Raw genomic sequence first — 20,592 nt, forward strand, 5'->3', positions numbered from 1 at the left:
CCTCCTCCGCCTGCCTTCTCCTAACTATTTCTGGAGGATCTCTGCAAGTCCTTCCTCACTCAGAGCACGTGGCATCCTGGCTCTGGCTCATCCGTTCATCTTGGAGCAGTAAACCAGGGCAGCCAGAGTCCCCAGAGCAGTGGAGCTGCTCCCAAAGGTATTTACCAACCTCTCACCCCAGACCAGATCTCCCCAGGCCTGGATGGAGGCTGTGTCCTGCCTAAGCACTGGATCCTGGGACTTGACTCTGAGATGTTTGTAAGCAGTTTATCATGGTTTGCATTGAATGTTATTTTGTTATTTAACAGAATTAATTGGACAGACTGTTCCCTAGAAGGATATGTGTAAGTGGTTGGAGAAATGACCGTGATTTAAAGACGTCCTGGCTGAGGTGGGGTGGGTGGTCACACAGAGCAGAATATCAGTCAGCCCAGAGCTCTCCCAGTGTGGCATCAGAGGCGGAAGTGCAGGGGAGCGGTGGAGCAGCCGGGGCAAAGATGGCTCCAGCTCTATTTCTTTTGCATAACCATTAAATATTAAACCTGAGCCCAAATTACAAAGTTCAGCCTCAGTTTTTCCCAAATTCTGTGGTTGTTCCTCCATGAACATGGGGCCAAGCAGCAGTTCCTGCTAAAACCCAACTGGCTTTTTCCACCCCTCCCTTCCCAAAGAAGGGTGAAACACCAAAGAACAACCTACTACTACTAATGCATACATAAACATTAGTGTCACACACAGAATTACTGCAGTAAAATTGCTCCTACAGGAAGGAAGGATGGAGCCAAATGCTCTCACTACCACACAAATCACGCAGGCTGAGGAGAGGACACACGTTTCTACAGCACCCAGGGGAAACAAACACTGAATTACCTTAAAGATGGATGCAAATACACAGATGCATTTAAGAGTCTGTCCCTGAGAGCAAAACAGTGAAACAAAGGAAGAAAGTGATCATGAAGGTGATGGCAGCAAGCAAAGGAGCTTGTATTTCTGCATCTAACAAGTCTAGGGAGCAGAGCGAAAGGGAGGATGGAGCGTCAGTCACATTCACTTGCAGCTCGAAGGAAGGATAAAGACAGGCACTGGTACAAACCTGCTCCAGCCCCTACCGCTGCTGAAAGCTCTGGAGTGCTTCCAGCACACTGCTGATGTCCAGCTGGCTGCCGGCTGCCCTACAGGGATCTCTGCAGCCTATTTTTGAGCAGCACTATGGCACCAAGCCCTGGGACTTTCTCAGCTCAAAGCCCGCACAAGGCAGGTACGTCTCTGCTGCTTTGGGAGAAGCTGTTTGTGCTGGGAGACCTCGGTCAGCCACCTTTTTTACCTCCCTATCCCTCCTGGCTTCCTCATGCCTAGCCTCCAGGGACAGTAAGGCCCCTAAGGGCAGCGACAGCTCTTTTGCTCTCTTTTTGGGAAGGCTGGAAGCAGGGTAGGCTTTCTAAATACAGATTGATCCCTCGTACAGGAGCTGACAACCACATTTCATCAATAGTAATAGCAGCCATAATAGGAAAGTAAATTGGGTCTGTCAAAACACAGCAATTAATTTGATAGGTAGTAGTTGCAATAAATGAGAGTAATAAAATGTGGTGAAGCCAGTGCTGACTCAATTAGGAGAAATCTGGAGCAGACAGAAGAGATGTAGCAAACACTGCTAACGGAAACCCAGAACTTAACTGTGAACGCTAAACAGCTGGGTATAAAAATACTCCGCAAGTGGGAAAGTTAGAAACGATCGGTTGCTTCTGCAATCACTGTTAGTGACAGATGTGAGCCTGGCCATGGTCTGCAGGACCTGCAAGGCTCAGTGAATCCCGGCATCGTCTGAGAGAGCCTGCACGAAAGGCAGGATCCGGTGCCACCCGGATGTCTGGCCCCAGCTACCACGCAGCTCATGGCAGCACTCACGTGGCTTCTAGGTGTGTGGAGGTGCTCTCGTGGGAGATGCCAACACTGCAAACCAAGAATTGCTAAACAGGGGCATCTTCATTTTCATTCCCTTCTACCTGGTGAATGTGCCTGCCATTTTAACAGCTGCCTTTTTAACTTTTCAGTGCTATTAAAGCAATAAATAATACCCAGGAGAGGATTTGCTTCTTCCAGGTCTAAGGAGCACTAGAAAAGCCCTCTCTCCTCACAGTGCTCATTTAAGAACTATTTCAAAATCACTGCTGTCTTAATGGTGTCCTCCAAAGGATTGAAGCCTGAGGCAAACACAAAAGACCTCCTGCTATCACAAAGACTTCTGCACACGCGGCTTCTGCACGAAGCATTTCCAAGAACAGAGCCCAGCACGCTGTGTACAGGTAATGCAGGGAGAAATTAAAATAAAAAAATTTAACCACATGATTTACACTTTCCTCCTCTCCAAATCCCAAAGAATGAGCTGTTAAACCAGCTCCTTTCTCTTCCTCTTTTCTTAGAGGGCAGATCCATTTTAAGAACCATCAATTAGACATCAAATACCAGAAAGCAGACTCAGCTGTCAGAGGATTTCCTGCAAAATATATTCTCAGTATGGGCACAGATGTAAGATGCTTGAAGCAGCAGTGAGTGGGGCTCTGGCAATTTCACATGCAGCCTAATTAAATAAATTGAATGTGAAACCGGAGTTTTCTAATTGCTTTTCTTTTTTCTTATATAGAAACACAACAAGTTATTTTCTACCTAGAACTAGAAGGAGATGCAATATTACAAAGGCTGATTTATCTCTCTCTAAAGTCACTGCCACTGAGGAGGAGTAGCTCTGCAGTGGAGAGCTTGGGAACCTGTGGCTCATTTTTCTCTCAGCTCCTTGTGGGCAATCACAGGGCAGCATGGCCAGAAAGCGGGGCTGGCTGCAGGTGCTGCCCCTCTGGCAAGTCCCACTTTTGGGGTACCCTGTCCAGCCATGGGGGAGAAAACAGTGCCTGACATGCAGGAACTCTGCAGAGCCTTTATGCTACAACAATATTATCTGTTCCTGCTAAGTCTTAGAAATTTACAGTCATTCAGATTTACTCAAAACTTATTTTAACTAACACAGCGCTACTCATAACATTTGCACTGATGTTATAGTTTATATGTATATTAAGGATGGTTTTACTACAGAACAACCCACTATGAATTACAAACTGGATGGGCTTAGTGTCTAGCTCTGTTTGCCCCTGTGGAAATAACACTGTAATCAAGAGATAACTCACTGAATAATGAATGTTCCCATTTAGACTTGGTTCACTTAAAATCAATGTCATTAGATTCAACAAATCTATTTAAATTTGAAGTAATTTTCATTAGATTCAACCAGTATAGCATTTTTCATAGTTTGAAATAATAATCCAGAATTTCTTAAAAAAGCACCTCTGCTATAGTGTTTAATACACAACGCTAGTTGTTGAAGAGATTTAGCCAAATGTCTGTCTTGAAAACAGAAGGGTTTCGAGATGGGTTCTCAAAGGTCTAGTTGTGCATGATTTAATTTAGGATAAAGTTAATTGTTACTGCCAAAAATCGGTGCTGATGGCACAAGATCGACAAATTAAGCACAGAGGTTAGTGCAGTGGAGAACTGGCACGTTCAAAGACCATTCACATTCTTTTTTGAGATCTCTAAGCACTTACACTGCTGGGCAGAGGTCAGCCCAGCACTGCCACAGCTCCATCCCTGACCTGGCACGTTCTTGTAAATGAAGGGCACTGGACGCAACAGCACAACAGTGGAAATTATGCAGGGTTTTCAAAAACCTTTTAGTGTATTCCTATACAAGGACCCTGAACGCAAACATGGGGCTGAAATGAGTAGAGACAGGGAAAGATGCTGGGTTTGTATAAGCTGAGAAAAATTTGACTAGCAACTTTAGAAAGGAGACAAAAGTAAAAGTGGGGTTTTGTCTTGAAGGCCTAAAAGATTTAGAAGGGGATTAAACATTGATAATGCAGCTAACCAGAAACTTCACAGCTACATTAGATCAAATGCACTTTAACAAAGCACCTGGCTCTAGGCAGGAACCAGCCACAGGGCCAGGGTCAAGAAGTTTTCCCAGCAGACAGTTATTTAGTGGCATAGGCTTTCAAGTATCTCAAAAGAAGGTGGAAGGGAAGAGGTCCCTTTTGGACACAGACTCAGGATACTAGAAGAAACCACCTTGAAATAACAATTCAGGCAGGGCTTAAAAAGAAGAAAGCCTGCCTTGCTCCGAATTAGCTGTCCTGGACAACACGAAGCATACAATATGTTTTTCTTTGAATTTAGTAAAAGTTTCCCCATCTCAGAGCAATGAAATGCAGTGACCAGGAATGGTAGCAAAGATATGGGCAGAGACATGTGTCAAATTAGCAATAACTAATTTGGAAGAAGGCAATGAGCCAAGGGAAACAAATGAGGACAAATTCCCTGTGCGAAGCTGGCAGAGGAGCTGTGACTGCCATGCTCTTCAGATATGTGCCCACAGCAGCGCTCAGTCTATGGGGTGTTTAGCTGTTAAACTGCTGTCTAATATTAACTGGTCCTGGACTCAGAGGCAAAGCCTTGACTGAAGTGTCTGATACACAGCTGGGCCCTAAAGCTTCATCATCCTTAATTGAGCTGAGCCCTTAAATCCCCAGATGCCCTTGAGAGAGAGACACTCCTCTATTTGCACTGTCAAAGGTGCAGTGAGACCCTTAGCACACCCTCGTGGGAGTCTGCTAGGCACCGTACTGGGATTTTGGGTGGAAAAAGATCATTCTGGGACAACACAACTTTGTTGTGAACTGCAGCCTCACAGATTCTGCATGGTGAGAACATGAAAATAACTGTCCCAGGTCAGGCTAATGGTCTATCTGTTACTTACTGGCCTGATGGCTCAGAATCCTGGCTCTGAAAGGGATGGGTAACCAACAAGAGGGAGAAAAAGTAAGGGCCAAGTAAAGAACAGAAATTCTCCCCCCACCCCTGTACATCCAGACCATTGTTTAAAATTTGTTGATGAATCTAACAGTCATTACTTTGTCTACTCCCTTTTTAATCCCAATATAGCCATTTATATCCAGCCTCCAAAATATCCTGTAGCAACATGTTCTACCATTTCACAACTGGCTGTATGAAAAAATGCTGTATGTTTTCTGAAATGAAAAAGCAATGTCACAGTGTTCTCCACTGTCTGCCCATGCATCTCCACAGTGCCTCTGCCCAGACTTGGGCCACAGACAAACCATGTTTTGAGTTTATAACACACACAAACTGCTCATTAGGTGCCTTTTCTATTGTCCATAAAAAAAGGAGAGAAGAATTAAACCCTCCAACACATATCCAGACTAGACACTAATTAAACTTATTTTAGTTCACCAGTCTCTGATGGATCTTTGATCACAGTGTATTATAAACTAATGGGTTAAAAACCAGACAAGCGTAGCACTTTACATCTGTTTAGGCCAAACCCATCTTACAGAGAGAACTGCACCTATTAAAAGGGTATTTAGCCTGTTATACTGCGTTGTACTTTAACCCCAGAGGACACGAGGTAGAATTTAGCCTCAGTATTTGATTTAAAGTGAGTTTTGTCCTTAAATGCTACGGAAAAGATTTGTAAACTGCTTCCTTCATCCTCCCCACACACCTTTACTCTGTACAAGCAGCAGAGCCAGGCAAGGCTATATATACATACATCAGTAAGTTCCCTGGAGCAGACATGGACCTCTCCTCCCGTCTGGTCTGAATCTCAAATGGATTTCCAAAGGAGCGTTTTCTTAGCATGGCCTTCACTAGGATCTTTGAGGAAGAAAAACAGACCTGTGAGAACAGCAGGACTGACAATATCACCCCCTTGAAGCTAGTTTGAAGGAGTCTAAGGACAGCTTCTTTAATAATTCAACAGACATTTAACAGAATTGCAGCTAGAGCATGAACTAGAGAAACCCACAGAACAGCAATATGACTTCCAGGCAGTGTCAATGCCACCCCCTCACGCAGTGAGCTCAGACCTCAGGACGCAGACCATTGCTGGCAAGAGGCAAAGCTGCTGACTGCTGCCTGCCATTCATGGTGGCCCAAGTCCATGAGGAGGCAGCACCAGAGCCCTCCTGGCCATCCTCTCAGGCAGGCACTGCCCGGGGAGTGCTCTCAGCTCCTGTGGGTCAGAAGGGAAAGGTCAAGGGGAAAGGATGGTTTTCACTCCCCCAGCCAGCTGTTGGGCCAAATGTCTATGTTAACATCACACCACGAGAGCTGTGATCAGCAGCTCTCTCCCCAGTATGAGGAACTACAATTATGTAGTAATTGCCTAGAGCAGACCTCATCTGGCTACACACAAACTGCCGAGAGAAACCTGAACCCACTTGTGGCTCTCCAAGGCTGGCAGGCAAGTGCCAGCTATATACTCCACCATCCTCTCCCTGCTTCTCTGGCCAGGTCACCTCCAGGTTTGGAGCCTTCATTCTGAAGATCCAAATGAGCTCTCTTTCCACCTCTAGATTAATGAAACAAAACACACTTGGGATGCTTCTGGTGTTCTGGGATGTCTGATGCCAGGCTCTTTCAGGGTGAGACCCTACAGCTCTTAAGAGAGCAGCCAGGCAGATATAAACAGGACTGCTCGTACAGTCAGGCCCTGCAGTCAGGCTGCTGCACTACTCAGACACAAAAAGTTTACACTGGGTTGAAAAGCCAAGTTTCTCATGCCAGGAGCACACGTGTACCCTCCCCGAACCTCCTTCACCAGTTGAGAGCTTCAGCAAAGTATCACGCTCTTGACCCACGCAGAGGATGCGGTTGTGGCTTTTACATACCACAGCTGGCAAACTTGGGATGGTCTTCACCGAGTTTTTCACTTCCTCCTCTGTCACCTCCACCACTGTACAGTGCTCTTCCTCCAGCGGCAGGGGCTCCTCGCCGCCCTTGGTTAGCCACGGGTGCACCTGCGTGGGGAGGAACACAGAGACAGCTGTAGGTCTCCCTTCTGCAGCAGAGTGCAATGATGTTGGTGATGAGAGAGAAATGGGGGCACAGGACTGATTATGGGGGTAAGCTGTCGGTACTGCTCCATTTTCCACTTCCAGTGATGCATCTCAAACAGCTCCCTTGGAAATTGCTGCAATGTGGCGCCCAGCCAAACAGCATTCCCTAATGCCCAGTGCTGTCCACCCACTGCCATTGACCAGCATCTTGGAGGAACCTGGCACCCTCTGAATCAAGTCTGAAACACTTTGAAAAAAATCTGAGTTATCCAGAGCCTTTTCATCTTTTTCTCTCGTATGCACACATTTCACCTTGGGCTAGGCATGCTTGCTACCTGGGACAATCAAGATAATTTATGCATCGACACAAACAAGGGTTTAGGTGCTTAAAATGGAGTACTTAGATCTGAATACCAAGGCCTCATGCTACTTCAACAGCCTTCTGCCTACATAAATAAAGAAATTACATACCTTGCCACCTGGACACCATGTAAACCTCTACGCACCCACGGGAGAGAGAAGGCAGTTTCTCACCATCCCCTCCTGTCACTGCTGTGCTACTGTGGAAGGGAGCTGAGAGCAGGATGGGAGAGGCTCTCTGCTACCCACATCCAGGGCTGGACGTTTTGCCTGTCAGGGACAGCACCTTCCAGTCTGTGCTAGAAAGGCCTGCCTCACCCTCCAGGACGAGGAGTTTAATTAGGATGGATGCTCGCTGCCTACTGCCATTCCAATCAGTTGGACACAGGTGTCGAGAGTCTTCTCCAAGGGCTTAGTGATGACCTGCTTTATAACACTTAAGCTGTGTTTTCCAAAGACCATTAATTGTGCTTATAACAACTCTTTTCAAAGCCACATCACTGTGTTCAGCCTTAATTGAAACCAGTGCACCTACAGTCTACTTGGGGCTTGCGAATGTTTCAGCTAGAGAGGGGACTCTGGCTAGCCATATGTTCAACGTTCCTCATACAATTTGCTTGATTTATTTTGATGGTGAACAGCAATTCCAAGATATTTGTCCAGCCTAACCCCCTTATATAATTTTACTGCCTCCTTCCAGCTTTTGCCACGTTTATCCTCAATGTAGACATCAGATTTATCAACTATAATTGATCACATACGAGCTAATGCTCACCAGCACAAGAACATTTGCAACCATGTCAGGATTTTACCTTACAAGTAAGGAACATGAAAGAGGAAGAGGAGGAGAGTGTGAAAACAGGGGAAAACAAAACAGAAGGAACCCAGGGAGGAGGAGGAGGAGGCCTGGAACAGCCTTTTAGAAACATGTAACTATGCAAGAAGCCAAAGCTGGAGCTCCAATGCCATGCGGCCAGCTGTATGCTACTTCAGAGCAAAGAAGCTCCTTGGGATTAGTCTGGGAATACAAATATGGAGGGCGTGCATCATCTCCTTGTCTGGATGGTGTTGGTTGCACGCATCAAGCTCTCCTGTACTCTCTAGGCTGGACTCCCCTGGCCAGGGTCTTCAGTGATGGTAGCAAGTCACTCCACAGCTGCCTCTGCCAAGAAGCTGCTTGGCCATCATCTTTCTTGGGAGAACAGCAGAAGCAAGCTGCCCTTTTCCTATTGCCTCTCATGGGATAGTTTTCTTGGTTGAGAACATGAGAGAAGCAGTGCTGAAGGCTGGTGCAAGAGACACGTGCTCTTTCAGCTTCAAACACAAGTCCTCGAGCACACCAAGAACCTTTGGCACGTGGCCAGGGATAAGATCCAGCACCCTGCTCTGCTCTTCTCCCCAGGGTCCTTACAGGGCTCAGGTTTCCACATGAAGTGCCTGCAAGAGCTGCCAAGTGAAATCACTTAATACAGCTCCAAAGCACTTCCCACCATCATTGGCCATGGCCTCCTGGGCACAGAGGGAAGTGATATCACATTTCTTCTCAAAGTTCAACCTTCCTACTGTCAGTTTTGGTGGCAAATGTGCTGGTGTTGGCCTGAGACAAAGCGAAGAAGAGTTGTGTGCCCTGCAGAGACTGCTGATGGATCTCTGTGGAAATCTTGAGAGCTTCTAGCAGGTCTGAGGCCTTGGTGAGGGGTGACATGAGGACAGCAAGCCCATGCAAAAACAGAACGAAGCCAAGCCTCGTGCAGCATTGTGCTCTACCAGTCTTAGTCACTCCCTGTGTTAATAAGCATCTCCCAAGTAAAGCCAATAGAAACAAGTGTGCTGCCTTGAGGCCGTTGACCATGCAAGCACCAGAGGAGGAACACGCTTCCAGCCCCTGTAACACAGCTCCACCAACACAGACAGCACAGGCTCTGCAGCTCACAGTCCCCATGACAATGTCAATCCTCCTGGGGGATTTGCTGAGGATCAGCCAGCTTTTGAGCAATTTTAATTTAAATAAGTAAACAAGAAAGCTTTTGTCAATATTCCCCAAGCAAACAGCAGCGACAGAGCTGTTACACGCTGCAAAATGAGCATTCTCCCTTTCCGAGGCGGCACGCCAGAGAAAGCTCCCAAAACAAACACCAGGAACAGCTCTGCCTCATTAGAAGGTACCAAAGGAACAACAAAATCAGCCGAGACAAAAGACTATGATATCAATGGCTAATTTACCTTAATTTCAGGGACTGTTATCCTTGTTTCTGGATTTTTATCAAGCATGTGTAGGATAAGTTCCTTGAGCTCTTCACTTATCTGTGCTCTGAGTAAAGAAAACAGCAGCATACAGTTAACAAGGGAATTGTAAGTGCTCAAGGTATGCATAGTCCTTACTGAAGATATTTTCTCTGCACATCCAGCTTGTGAAAGGAAGGTCTAGTTGGCTTGGTTCCTTCTCAGGCATCACGGTCACTGTTACAGGGTTTGGTTATCCTGTTCTGCCCACTAACATAGCTGCATGCTCTCAAAATGCAGGACAAGGGATCAGGTGAATGAATCTAAGGACATTTTTAAAGACAGCATATCACAGGGGAATTTCAGAGGACAGATTCTGGGACAACAAAGTGTTATTGAGCGCAGAACAGGAGCTGGGCTCTATGATACAAGAAGGGCACAACTTGATTTGCCGAACCTGCATCATGAGCAACTGCATGCTGGAAGAAACATCCCCATTTGACATTCAGGTTCCCAGCAAAGTTTGCAGGTTGTGGTAATTAAATTGCTTCCATGAATGCTGATGGCATAGCCAGTTCAGTAACTCGGTATTTCCTACCTGTACAGCTCAGCCTTGGGGTAACATAAGGAGAGAATGAACAGATGAGATTAAGAGAAATACATCTAATTTTTTAAACACTATTTCCAGGATCTAAATGCTAGAGTGCCTGAACCCAAAAGCCACCCTATTCACATGGAGCCCTTGGTCCTGCATTCTGTCCCTCTAGTCCAAAGGCTTCAACGACTTCTGTCACTAATGATGCAGGCAACGTCTTTAAAACACACTCGATCTGTATGATCAAAGTACTACTGAAATAAAATGCCAGCGTATGACAGAATCGTATTAGGCAGCTGAAAGTCTTTATCACAAATTACTTTCAAGGAGCTGTGTTTCTGCATGGAGATGGGATTTGGCAGCATAAAATGTCACTCCCTAGCAGGGCTGGATTTCAGATTGAAAACTGATGAGGACCAGGTGCTGTGCCCACCTCCTCTGTGCCCTCCCCAAGCAGAGGAGGGAATAAACTATTACAGACCTAAATGAAGACCAAATCACAGTAACGAATATTTTAGTCTGATGAAAACAGAGCTGCTGTTTAGTAACTTATGAATATTTTATGTGGACTTTGGTTATGGGATCTTTAACAACCACCCACAAGGAAACACTGCTCATTCAGTGGGACAGGGCAGAAAGTGGGTTCAGTTTAAAGGCTGAACACTTTCAGAGTGATGTCAAGGGTCTGCAGTATACAGGCAATACGGCCCAGACAAGGGGAATGGCAGGATGAGCCCTCAGAGGTTTCCCACTTCCTAGGCTGCACTGGAAGTGATAATTTAGGTGGGAATGGGTAGAACTGTGCTGCTCTTGAGATGAGATCCAGGCACAGAGGAACAGCTACGGGGAGTGACAGGTCAGAATAAACAGACTCCTACCGGAGGACCACACTGAGATGTCAGTGCAACGGAATTTTTAAAATCGTTAACATCAGATCTGTGCCAAACTAGCAACGGCTTTCTTTAAAATACAAGAAATAGAATATACAGTCACCTAACATCTAGTGCCCAGAAATTGATTTCAACGCAACGTAGGATTAACATCATAAGGAAAAGCCCTATAGGATCACAAAGTTTCAGGTGGGTTATGGCCAGGTGACAGACTGCATCACCCTGTCTCTGTTTTTCCTTCTCTCTGTTCTGCCAGGGTGCATGCTGTACTCAACGGCATTTTTATCTGAAAAGCATGCACTATCTGGAATTTCTCAGTGTCATATTCCTGTAATGGCCCTCAAGAAAACGCCAAGCATCACAGAGCTCAGCACCCATTTGGGAGGGCTGCCAGCACCATACATCATTTTACAGGGTGCCCACAGGTCAGAGAACGCTGTCCTGGACTTCAGCTCCTCACCAGGAGGGACCATGCAGAGTTTCTGGCTCTCTTAGCATGTCTGGACAGAAACTTCTCCAGCTTGCTTTTTAGTCATGCCAGGATCATCAGGGTGTGAGCTAACCCCATTTACCTTGTCCCATGCCAAGGACTCATTGACATGAATGAGAACTCCAGAGCGATAAATATTTATCTCTGCGTCTCTAAGGGAAGGGAAAGGACAATGACGCTGGTACAGTCAGCTCCATCTCTGTCCTAAAGGTTGTCAGGAAACAGGCAATGAGTTTCCATGGACTGTCTGCAAACAGGAATGTGTCTTTTGTAGCCATGGTGAAATAAATTGAAACCAAAATATTCCTAGCTGTAGCGAGGTGCTAATTCTGTGGGAGGTCAGGATGGATCCAGTCCAGTGAATTCCAGCTTTATGTGTGTCTGTTACTGCCTTTATCTAACAAATAGATGCAGTTTAGACAGCTGTCAACACCCAGTAACTCTCTGCTCCTCCAACAACCTAACGATGGGTGCAGCTTTTTTTAGATTGGGTGAGCAGGTCACCAAGAAATCCAAATAAATCACGCAGCCAAATTATCGCTGAAGGAAACATCTGAATGAAGAAAAGGTTCTTAGCACAGCCCAGTTAGCCCATTAAATGTTAATAATTTACTGCAGAGACAGATGGGAACAGTCACTGGTAAGCTGACTGCTAACCCAAATACATGATGGCTGAGAGAGGATGGGCATTTTGCCAGGACTCAGGCAAGCAGAGAGCCCATGCCAGGGAAACATAAACAATTTGATTTCTTTTTGCTGCAGTGCTGTCAAGACAAAGTCCTGCCCCAACCACAGAGCAACCGGTGGGAACACGGCAACGTGGTGTGACCAGCCTTTGCACTCTTAATGCCTGAAGCCTGGTTAGCTGTAAAACCTCACCAATGGCACACAGTTGCCAGAATTGCTCCCTACCCACAACGTGGGCCTGTGTTGGCCACCAAACAGGTGGCCTGACCTTGTGGCCACAGGTCCTTGGGAGATGTGCTCTGCACAGTCCTCGGTGTGGGCTCCATCAGCCTGAGCAGAGATGGCTCCATCCAAGCTATCTGCAGTGGCCGTGATTCATAGTCAACGGAGAGGTAATTAATACAGCCCGTGGTGTGAGTCATCCCATCTAAAGCAGATGTCTAAAATAGGACAGCCTGAGCACCCATTGCTTTCTGCAGACTCAGAAGGAAGCCTGGGGCTGCCAAGGCAGAGGCCCAGCCCTTTGCTGTAGGTGTCTAAAAATTCAGTGAGCGTCTCACAAATAATTCATGTAATAGATGCATGTATCGCAGAACTGCCTGACAACATCCCTCCCTTCCTCTCTAATACCAGATGTGCCTTTCATTAGGGTTTTAATTTCTTCATGCTTGTTTTAAATTAAGTCATTTTATCTCTAAGTTTTCATTAGAATGAACAATTGGGTTAAGAAGGTCAAAAATTCTTTGCCTGACTACTGTGCTGATTTGGGAAGGAAGATAAGGAGTCCAGCTTTGGCTACTTCATCTGATAGTAACCAGGAGAAACAAACTGATCACCAACAGAAAGTCATCAGAGGCCTGAAGATAGAGGACATGCCAAGGAGTGGTCCACACATGAAGGGAAAGGCATTGTGGCTCCGTGGCAGAGACCAAGCACACACCGAGTGTGATCATCTCCTGCCAGCCTCATCCGACAGGACCACAAACGCTCACCGCTCAGTGCCTCGACACTGAACTTCCCACCGCTCAAACGGCATGCAAGCGGCTTGGCTTGTCCCCCCATTGCCACCAAGTGCACTTCTGTGGGTTAGAGGATGCGCTGTGACTGTGCGGCCGGCCATCCCACCCCACAGCCCACCACGCAGCTCTGACTGTGGCCAGTGTTGGTTTCCTTCACTGACCAAAGCAGGGTGGGGGCAACCTCTCAATAGTAAATGGGTAAATTATTTTCCTAGGGTTTTTTTTCATAACTAGCCCAGCACACAAGACAGACTGGTATTTTCCTGGAGCGTGTTGGAGGAGGCAGAGGAGTGGGGATGCACCAAGCTGTGGTTGTGTATCTCAGGACAAGCCTCCTTCCACCAGAAACTTCCCCCAGCTCCAAGACAAGCCCACAGAAGCAGCATGTGTTTACTTAGACTGAGACCAAGGTCTATAAACCACATTGCTTTTGAAAACTATACATGGAATCATTCTGGTGGCTACCACATGGGAGAAACTCAAAACCCCAACCCAGCCATGCTTCCAGCATCTCCAGGGTCAAGCAGCTGGGGCAGAACTCCCTAGACCCATACTGAAACCTCTCCACTTCCAAAGATTTCAGCAGCCATTTCCTTTAGTCCCTGTCTGCACAACACAGACACAAGAGCAGCAGAGGCAGCTGCAATGCTCCAACAAGAACATCTGTACAAAACCCACGTGAAGGGCCCAGGAGAACGCAAAGCACCTCACCTGCCCTTGTCTGTCCCTCCGTGGTGACCTACTGGCATATATGCTGCACAGTGAACAACACCAAAAACTGAACTTTATTTTACAGTAGTTGAATAAAGTTTACTTACTCTTCTGGGAACTCTACAGGCTTGTTCTTGATCCTGTTATGAAGACCCAGAATATATTCATCTATAAAAGGGCACTGTAAAACAAAGATTTTCCAGTTGTCAGAGATCTTGGCACCGCTTAAGCATTTGTCATTCACATAACAGAAGTATAGTGTCTCTGTGCACACTCTTGATTTTACACAGAGATACATGGAAATAAATAAAATCTCCCCACACAAAATAAATTGATTTGTTCCCTATTAAGAAATAATTGCAGAAGAACAGCAGAGGGACCTAAGGAATACAGAACTGGATTGGGATACCCCCCTCCATCCAGCCTGCCAGGTGACCATGAAGTACTCATTTTCCTTTTCTCTGCTCCACTTCTTCTACCTGAAAAAATGGAGATCCTGATACTGTCTTGCTTGTATCACCGCTTTGAGGTCTCTGTGTGACAAGCCACATTTGAAGCTAGGTATTACTATTAAAAAACCTAGTTTTCTATTGTAAATTCAGATATATGGATTCAAAGCATATTTGTCTTCAGCACAACTTTTTACACTGGATTAATTTAGACCTAGATTCTGGCTCTTCCTACCTGGCAGGGCAGGCAGGACTGACAGGCGGTTAACTGAGCTGTGGTGAATACTGCGGAGGATACAGGAGCAGCATATTCACAGCCCCTATCAACATCTGCATCGAAACTAAAGGAGCAGGTACACTTGTTTTAGTGGGCTGTGGACTTAAACAGATTAAATTAAAAGATTAAATTATGAAATATAAAATAGGTGCAAAATGTACAATATTTACTGTACAGGGACACATGGAACAGATGAGCGTATCCTTGCACTTGGCTTCATATTCCCTCTATTGCCATAGGGGGAAGTAGTATCACCATGAGGTTATACCAGAATACACAATCAAGGTTATACCCTGTCACTTGAGGATTGGGCCTAAATGAGACATCATTATAGACACAGGTCAGAGAATATTTTCCATCCTGACTTAGCTCAGCAATATCACACCACCAGTGGAGACAGTTCTGCCTCTGCCATCTCCCCCAGCCACTTCTATACCCCCGAGCTGGATGCCTTATGCCTCTGTGGTGGGATCTGCAGCAGTCCACGCTTGGACAGGAGGTTCAGGGTAACATCCGACATGCACAGACCGCACGTGCCTGCTGTACTGCTTGCCCTGGGACAGCATGGGTGGGAAAAGAGGGTTCTGGCCACAGGAGAGGGAAAAGCCATGACAGGACATGGAGTCTGCAGAACACAGCTCTGAAGAGCTGGCTCTGCCAAAGTGTTCTCCACCTCAGCTCTGACAGAAAGAGCTTTCTGTAATCTAGTTTGCTAAAGTGCTGCAGTGGCTTTGGATCAAACCTCTCTCCATGCTCTATCTGGCTTGCTTCTAAATATAGGCAATATGGATAACCCCCTGACAAACTGTTGTTGGTGCTACTGATGCTGCTCTGGGTTTGTAGCACGAACAACTGCTCTGAATACAGGGGCCAACTCTAGAAACCATCCTTTCCACAGATCACAGCGTCAGTCCCTTCTCATCTGCAGGGTGATTTGGGAAAACAGGAGCTTGCAAAAGGTAGTTCTTCATTTCTAATATTTGCCTTTATTTGGAAAGGAATGAGACAAAAGCCAGATGGGCAGACACTCCCACGCAGGGCTCCAGTGTCTGAAAGCCAGCTTACCTTCCCATAAACAAAGCAGTACAGGGTAATTCCCATGGCCCATACATCAAGCGCCTGAAAGAAAGCATGTGCCGGCAGTAAATGAGATGCAACACAGAGATGATCTGAACAAGCTGGATTTTCCCACCAACTCACAGAACATTATTTGTACGCATTCAACATTTTCTATTTTATTGTGCAGTCTCTCTGAAGCTGGGCTCCTAAAGGCATCTGCAGCATGCCTGGGGAGCAAGGACTGTGCAGGGCCAGACGCTGCCACCCTTGTCCTTGCTGTGGAGTGCAGTGACCAGCAAGCAGCCCCTTCTTACAGGGGATGACACCATTCAGGGCTGAACCTTGAAAGTCTTCTTCCAGGCAAAACCACCCACACTAAGACCCTATTTCCCACATCCTGGCAGTGTCCCTCCTTTCAGGGGATCAAAACATGACCCTGATGCCCAGCAGACCCCTGTGTCTCTTGATTATTTTGGAAGGGAATCAGGAGTTTCCTGCTTTTGCTTTGGGCAGGGAAAGGGCTCTAACATGGCTCCTGCCAGGTCCACAAAGTCGGTCTGCCTGCTGCATAAAACAGCCAATGTAAACTTTGCCTGGACTGAACACACAGAATTAGATCTTCAGTTTTACTTAGTAACAACCCCAACCCGCACCACAATCCCTGGGTGGGCAACAACCCAGGATGCAGGTGCGGTGCTGCCCTTTGTGCCATGCCTGGGGGTCCCAGGAGGCATTAGCTGTGAGCAAAGACTTACCTTTCCACTGAAACTTTTGCCAGTGTCTGAAATGGCCTCTGGCGCCATGAAGGCTGGTGTCCCTGCCGTGCTGGAAAGCTGGGCATCGTTCCCTTCAAATTGATTGCTGACTCCAAAATCAGCAATTTTGACGTGCCCATCATCTCCTAAGAGCAAGTTGGAAGGCTTGATGTCCCGGTGAATGATCTTCTGGTAGTGCACTAAAAAAAAAAAAAATCCACCAAAACCAGGATCATGGTCTGCAGCTGACCCACCCAGAAGAAACCTTTCCAGGAGTATGAAAGTAAAGGTGCAAGCTCAGGCACCCCACTCAAGGCTGCTGTTGGATATGCAATATAATGTAGTAGAAGTGCCATTTCCTATACCCATTCCTTTTTGGTGCCTCACTGGGATGTACGGAGCCCAACGCTCTGAAATACATCTGTCACCAATAATTACACAAAGAACGAACGTGAACCCAGAAGAGTCCAACCAGTGGGACTGAGCAGAGCTGTTAGAGAAAGAAATCATTCAAATCCTGCAGATTTGCTTGGCCTGATCAGACCAGCTGATGGGTTGGGCAGCTTGTGGTATTAAAGGTTCGTGAGATCCAAGTAAAAAGGTTAATTTTTAATTTGTTTATTTTGAAGCTGTGGTTCCATGAAACTAATCAAAAGGGGCAGAACCGCAGGCAGACTGAAACAGGCCCAGAGGAGATATTTAAGCAACTAGCAGCCAAGTGCCAAGGCCAGCCAACAGCTCAGAAATCAGTGGGTATTTCCAGCTCAAAAGATGCCTCTGACCACAGAGCAATCAATCACCAGCTGGTTGGTGCCAGCAACCCAAAAAGGTACTCTCTCTCTCTCTCTAGCTGTGCTTCACAGTGGAGCCCACAAATAGAGAAATGACCTCAACTTGTTTTGCATTACCCCAAATCCCCACCACCGCATAAAGCAGCCAGCCACGGCGACCACTCTCGCACCCAGAGCCATGGCCAAACCTCTGCCACACAGCCCTTTGGAGCGCAGGCTGTCCCTATGCATGGCCTTTCGTTCCCACGAGGCTGCTGCAAAGACTCCAACTCTGCCTCGGGTCCGTAAGGCCAACCGTGGGCACCGGCTGAATTGCTTAGACATCCAAAATGAAAGAAACCCTTGCAAAGAGCCTGGAGGTTGAGATGCACTGAAAAACAACAAAATCCCTCTCATTAGAAGCTATCTGGGGAGCAATATTGCAGCTGCAAGAAAGCCATTCCTGTGCTGCTGAGGGAAGCGGCAGCAAGGAGTTTAAGAAAGGGGCTGACTTCTCAGAAACCTGGAGAAAAAAAATTAAAAAAAAAATCAAAAAACCCCAACCCCCAGCTTTCAGAACACAAAATGACCCCAAAAGCAGAACTGTAGAAAACCCAAGAGACTTTACTGAAGAGAAGAGGAAGTCCTCTAAGTCTTTACTGCCCTTCCCAGGGGAACAGGACCCCTCAGCTTCTCTCCTTCCCCAGCCCCAACCACCATTTTCACATTTCCTTCTTGCAAACGGAGCACGTTTGTTTTTATACCTCCCCACAAACACTTTTCATATCTCCTAGGAAACACGCAACTGGGTGGGGGAAAATGCTGGTCTAACCCTTTCCTGCTTTACAAACCTGGTCAACACACTGTTGCAAAGGCAGCCTGCCCTACGGAGCGTCCCAGCTTGTGTTTTAGGACCAAGAAAGAACAAACTTCACATAACTATTCTGCTCTTTTCAAGCCAGTTCCCCAGCAGGCTGTGTCTGGGGAGGTGAAATCATGCCTGCAGACACTTTTTCTGCAAGGACCTCTCCTTAGTTTAAAGCAGCGCTGGGGGATGCTGCCCTTGGCACATTAAAGAGCTGATCTGGAGACACAGCAGACAGAAGCTTACTGGAGAGCAGTGGTGCTTACAACTTCTTCCAGATGTGCAGCAACTGCGTGGCCATGCTGTGATGTGAGCCAGTTAATGCTGTAACAGCCCGGCTAGACAGTCAGGATAAACACTGAAAACCCTGCAACAACAGTAATTACGAGGAGACATCTGCTCCGCAGCAAAGCTGGTGGCAAGCTGGCATTTCATTATGGTAATATAGGGAAAGAAAAAAAAAAAAAAAAAAAGCAGCAAGAGGGGGAAATGAAGTTTCCCTTCAGGAGATGAGCTGCCTTTCAGGCAGGTGTCTGGTACCCTGCCTGATACCACAGGGCTGATTCCCAATGCCTCAAAAAAATACAAGCCACAAATATATGTGGGCCATACAAGTATATCCCTGGAGCTAAGTCTGTGAAAACTGAGGGAGTTACACCAGGCAAGCAGGTACTCTATGCTTTTTATTATTTCTTCCATACAGGAAAGGGAGAAAAAAAAAGCCCAAACAAAACCACAAACCAATTCTCATATCAAATAACTATTAATCTTGTAAAATACATTCCCAGCCTTTGCGCAATCTAATAAAAGTAGAGGAAAAACGTAAACTGTTTGCCAGGTGCTCTGTGTTTGTTCAGTGCCCATCTCAGCCTGGTACCCAGCGGGTCGGGGCACTGCCGGCTGTTAGGGACAGGAGCAATGTAAATGTTGAACAAAGAAATGAGAAACACATCCTTTGCAAAAATCAAAGCCATCAAACACTAGGATCAATGAACATTTGAACAGACCATCCACGTGCTTGACATGAGCGTTAGGGACAGTCTCTGACCTTGACTGCTCAAGAGGAGGAAATTAGCACAAGCGCCTGCGGGGCAGAGGAGCACAGGCTGTGCTTTCAGGAGTGAGCCTGACACATCCCAGGGCTTTGCAATGCAGCATCAGCCAGGCAAAACCTGGCTCATGATGTCAATAATAAAAATAGTGGGATGGGAAGGAGATGGACACAGAGGAGACATGGCCAGCTCAGGAGTGGCGGTGCTGGGAGTAGCGTCCAACCCACGTGCCGTGCTGCTTTGCCATGCTGTTTGGGTGACAGTAATCAAAGTCTCATGCCAGCTGGCTCAAAAGACTTATGCTATCTGCAAATCCTCACCCCTATCCAGCTGCCTTGTGCAGAGGCAATAGCCATGAAGGGAGAATGGATGACAGACAGGAATTGTGCGCCGAGCACCAGCTGGTGTAAATGAATGAGGTTCCATCACAGCTACAAAAATTGTAAGAGTAAGAGCTCACGTCTGCCAAGAAATGATTTGGTGTGGAGCTGCTAACCTGATGAAGGCAACCTGAAATCCCTTTTCTGCTCTGAAGAAGCACAATTCTTAAAGTCCAGTCTACCAGCTGCTGTGGGCATCCTCCCTCGCACAGCTATCCAAAACAGGCTTCAGGCTTCAAAATGCACGGACTTATCCTCTCCTGTGCTGTGCATTGCCACTGGTACAGTTCAGTAGAATACAGTGCTGCAGAAATAAGAGTAAAAGATTCCCCAAAAATCATTCCCAACTCCATTTGAAGGGAACAGAAAAAACCTGGCTTGTCTGAGAGCTGCAGAAAGGAAGCAGGACTGTTCATCTGCAGGACATCAACACCACTAAGCTCAGAAAAAACTTTCCAACCCACGAACTTTCGCTGTGAGTCCACATCTCTTGCAGATAACGCATTGCAGGGAGAAGGGCAGGGAACAATTAATTCAGCAGGGCTGGCCAAAGGCTGACTGGCCAAGTGGCAGGATGTGCCAGCAGTGACATGGGCATCGCTGCCACGCACTGCAAAAGAAGCTCAGGGACAGAGCTGTCCTGCAGGAAAGGTACTTGTTAAACCAGCGTGATCTGCATTTCCAGCACGATGTGCAGAGAAAAAGATGGTGTTATCGCTGCAGAACTCCAGAGGGAGAGCTAAGCATCTCAGAAATAAAAGCCTAACACTAATGATACCCTCCAGACTGCTAATGACTGTACAGAAGGGACAACAGCGTAAGGAGCACAAAACCCACAGAGCCACCCAAGGGGAGCAGGTGACACCCGCACTCAGTTAAACACAATCACCAACACAAATCAACCCTCTAATTTCAGCAGCCTGAAGCATCTGGGAGCAAGTTTCTTCCCTCTGCAGATGTAAGAGCAGAAGGTGGGAAAGGTGCCTATGTTAGCATTGCTATTCAGTGTCACTGGAAGCCAGGACCAGAGGTCCCAGAAACAAAACGCTTGTCCTGTTCTTGGGATCAAGGACATGCTGTGACACAGCTGCTAGCAAAG

The 20,592-nt window shown here is 46.7% G+C and overlaps 1 protein-coding gene across 5 annotated transcripts in view; it reads right to left on the reverse strand.

The window, feature by feature from the left end:
* The window catches only part of CAMKK1 (calcium/calmodulin dependent protein kinase kinase 1), a 112,112-nt gene that overhangs the window by 8,007 nt on the left and 83,513 nt on the right, over positions 1-20,592 (reverse strand). For 3 of the 5 annotated variants that reach the window (XM_054847655.1, XM_054847658.1, XM_054847657.1), the window contains exons 10-16: positions 16,427-16,626; positions 15,678-15,731; positions 13,994-14,067; positions 9,495-9,582; positions 6,744-6,872; positions 5,624-5,727; positions 871-915 (exon numbers count right to left, since the gene is read on the reverse strand). In XM_054847655.1, the coding sequence (XP_054703630.1) occupies positions 871-915; positions 5,624-5,727; positions 6,744-6,872; positions 9,495-9,582; positions 13,994-14,067; positions 15,678-15,731; positions 16,427-16,626 (694 nt within the window). The remainder of the gene's footprint in view (positions 1-870; positions 916-5,623; positions 5,728-6,743; positions 6,873-9,494; positions 9,583-13,993; positions 14,068-15,677; positions 15,732-16,426; positions 16,627-20,592) is intronic. The other 2 variants (XM_054847659.1, XM_054847660.1) reach the window with 1 other exon arrangement.

The sequence above is a fragment of the Grus americana genome, chromosome 19 (genome assembly GCF_028858705.1).
Source record: "Grus americana isolate bGruAme1 chromosome 19, bGruAme1.mat, whole genome shotgun sequence".
Taxonomy (NCBI): Eukaryota; Metazoa; Chordata; class Aves; order Gruiformes; family Gruidae; genus Grus; species Grus americana.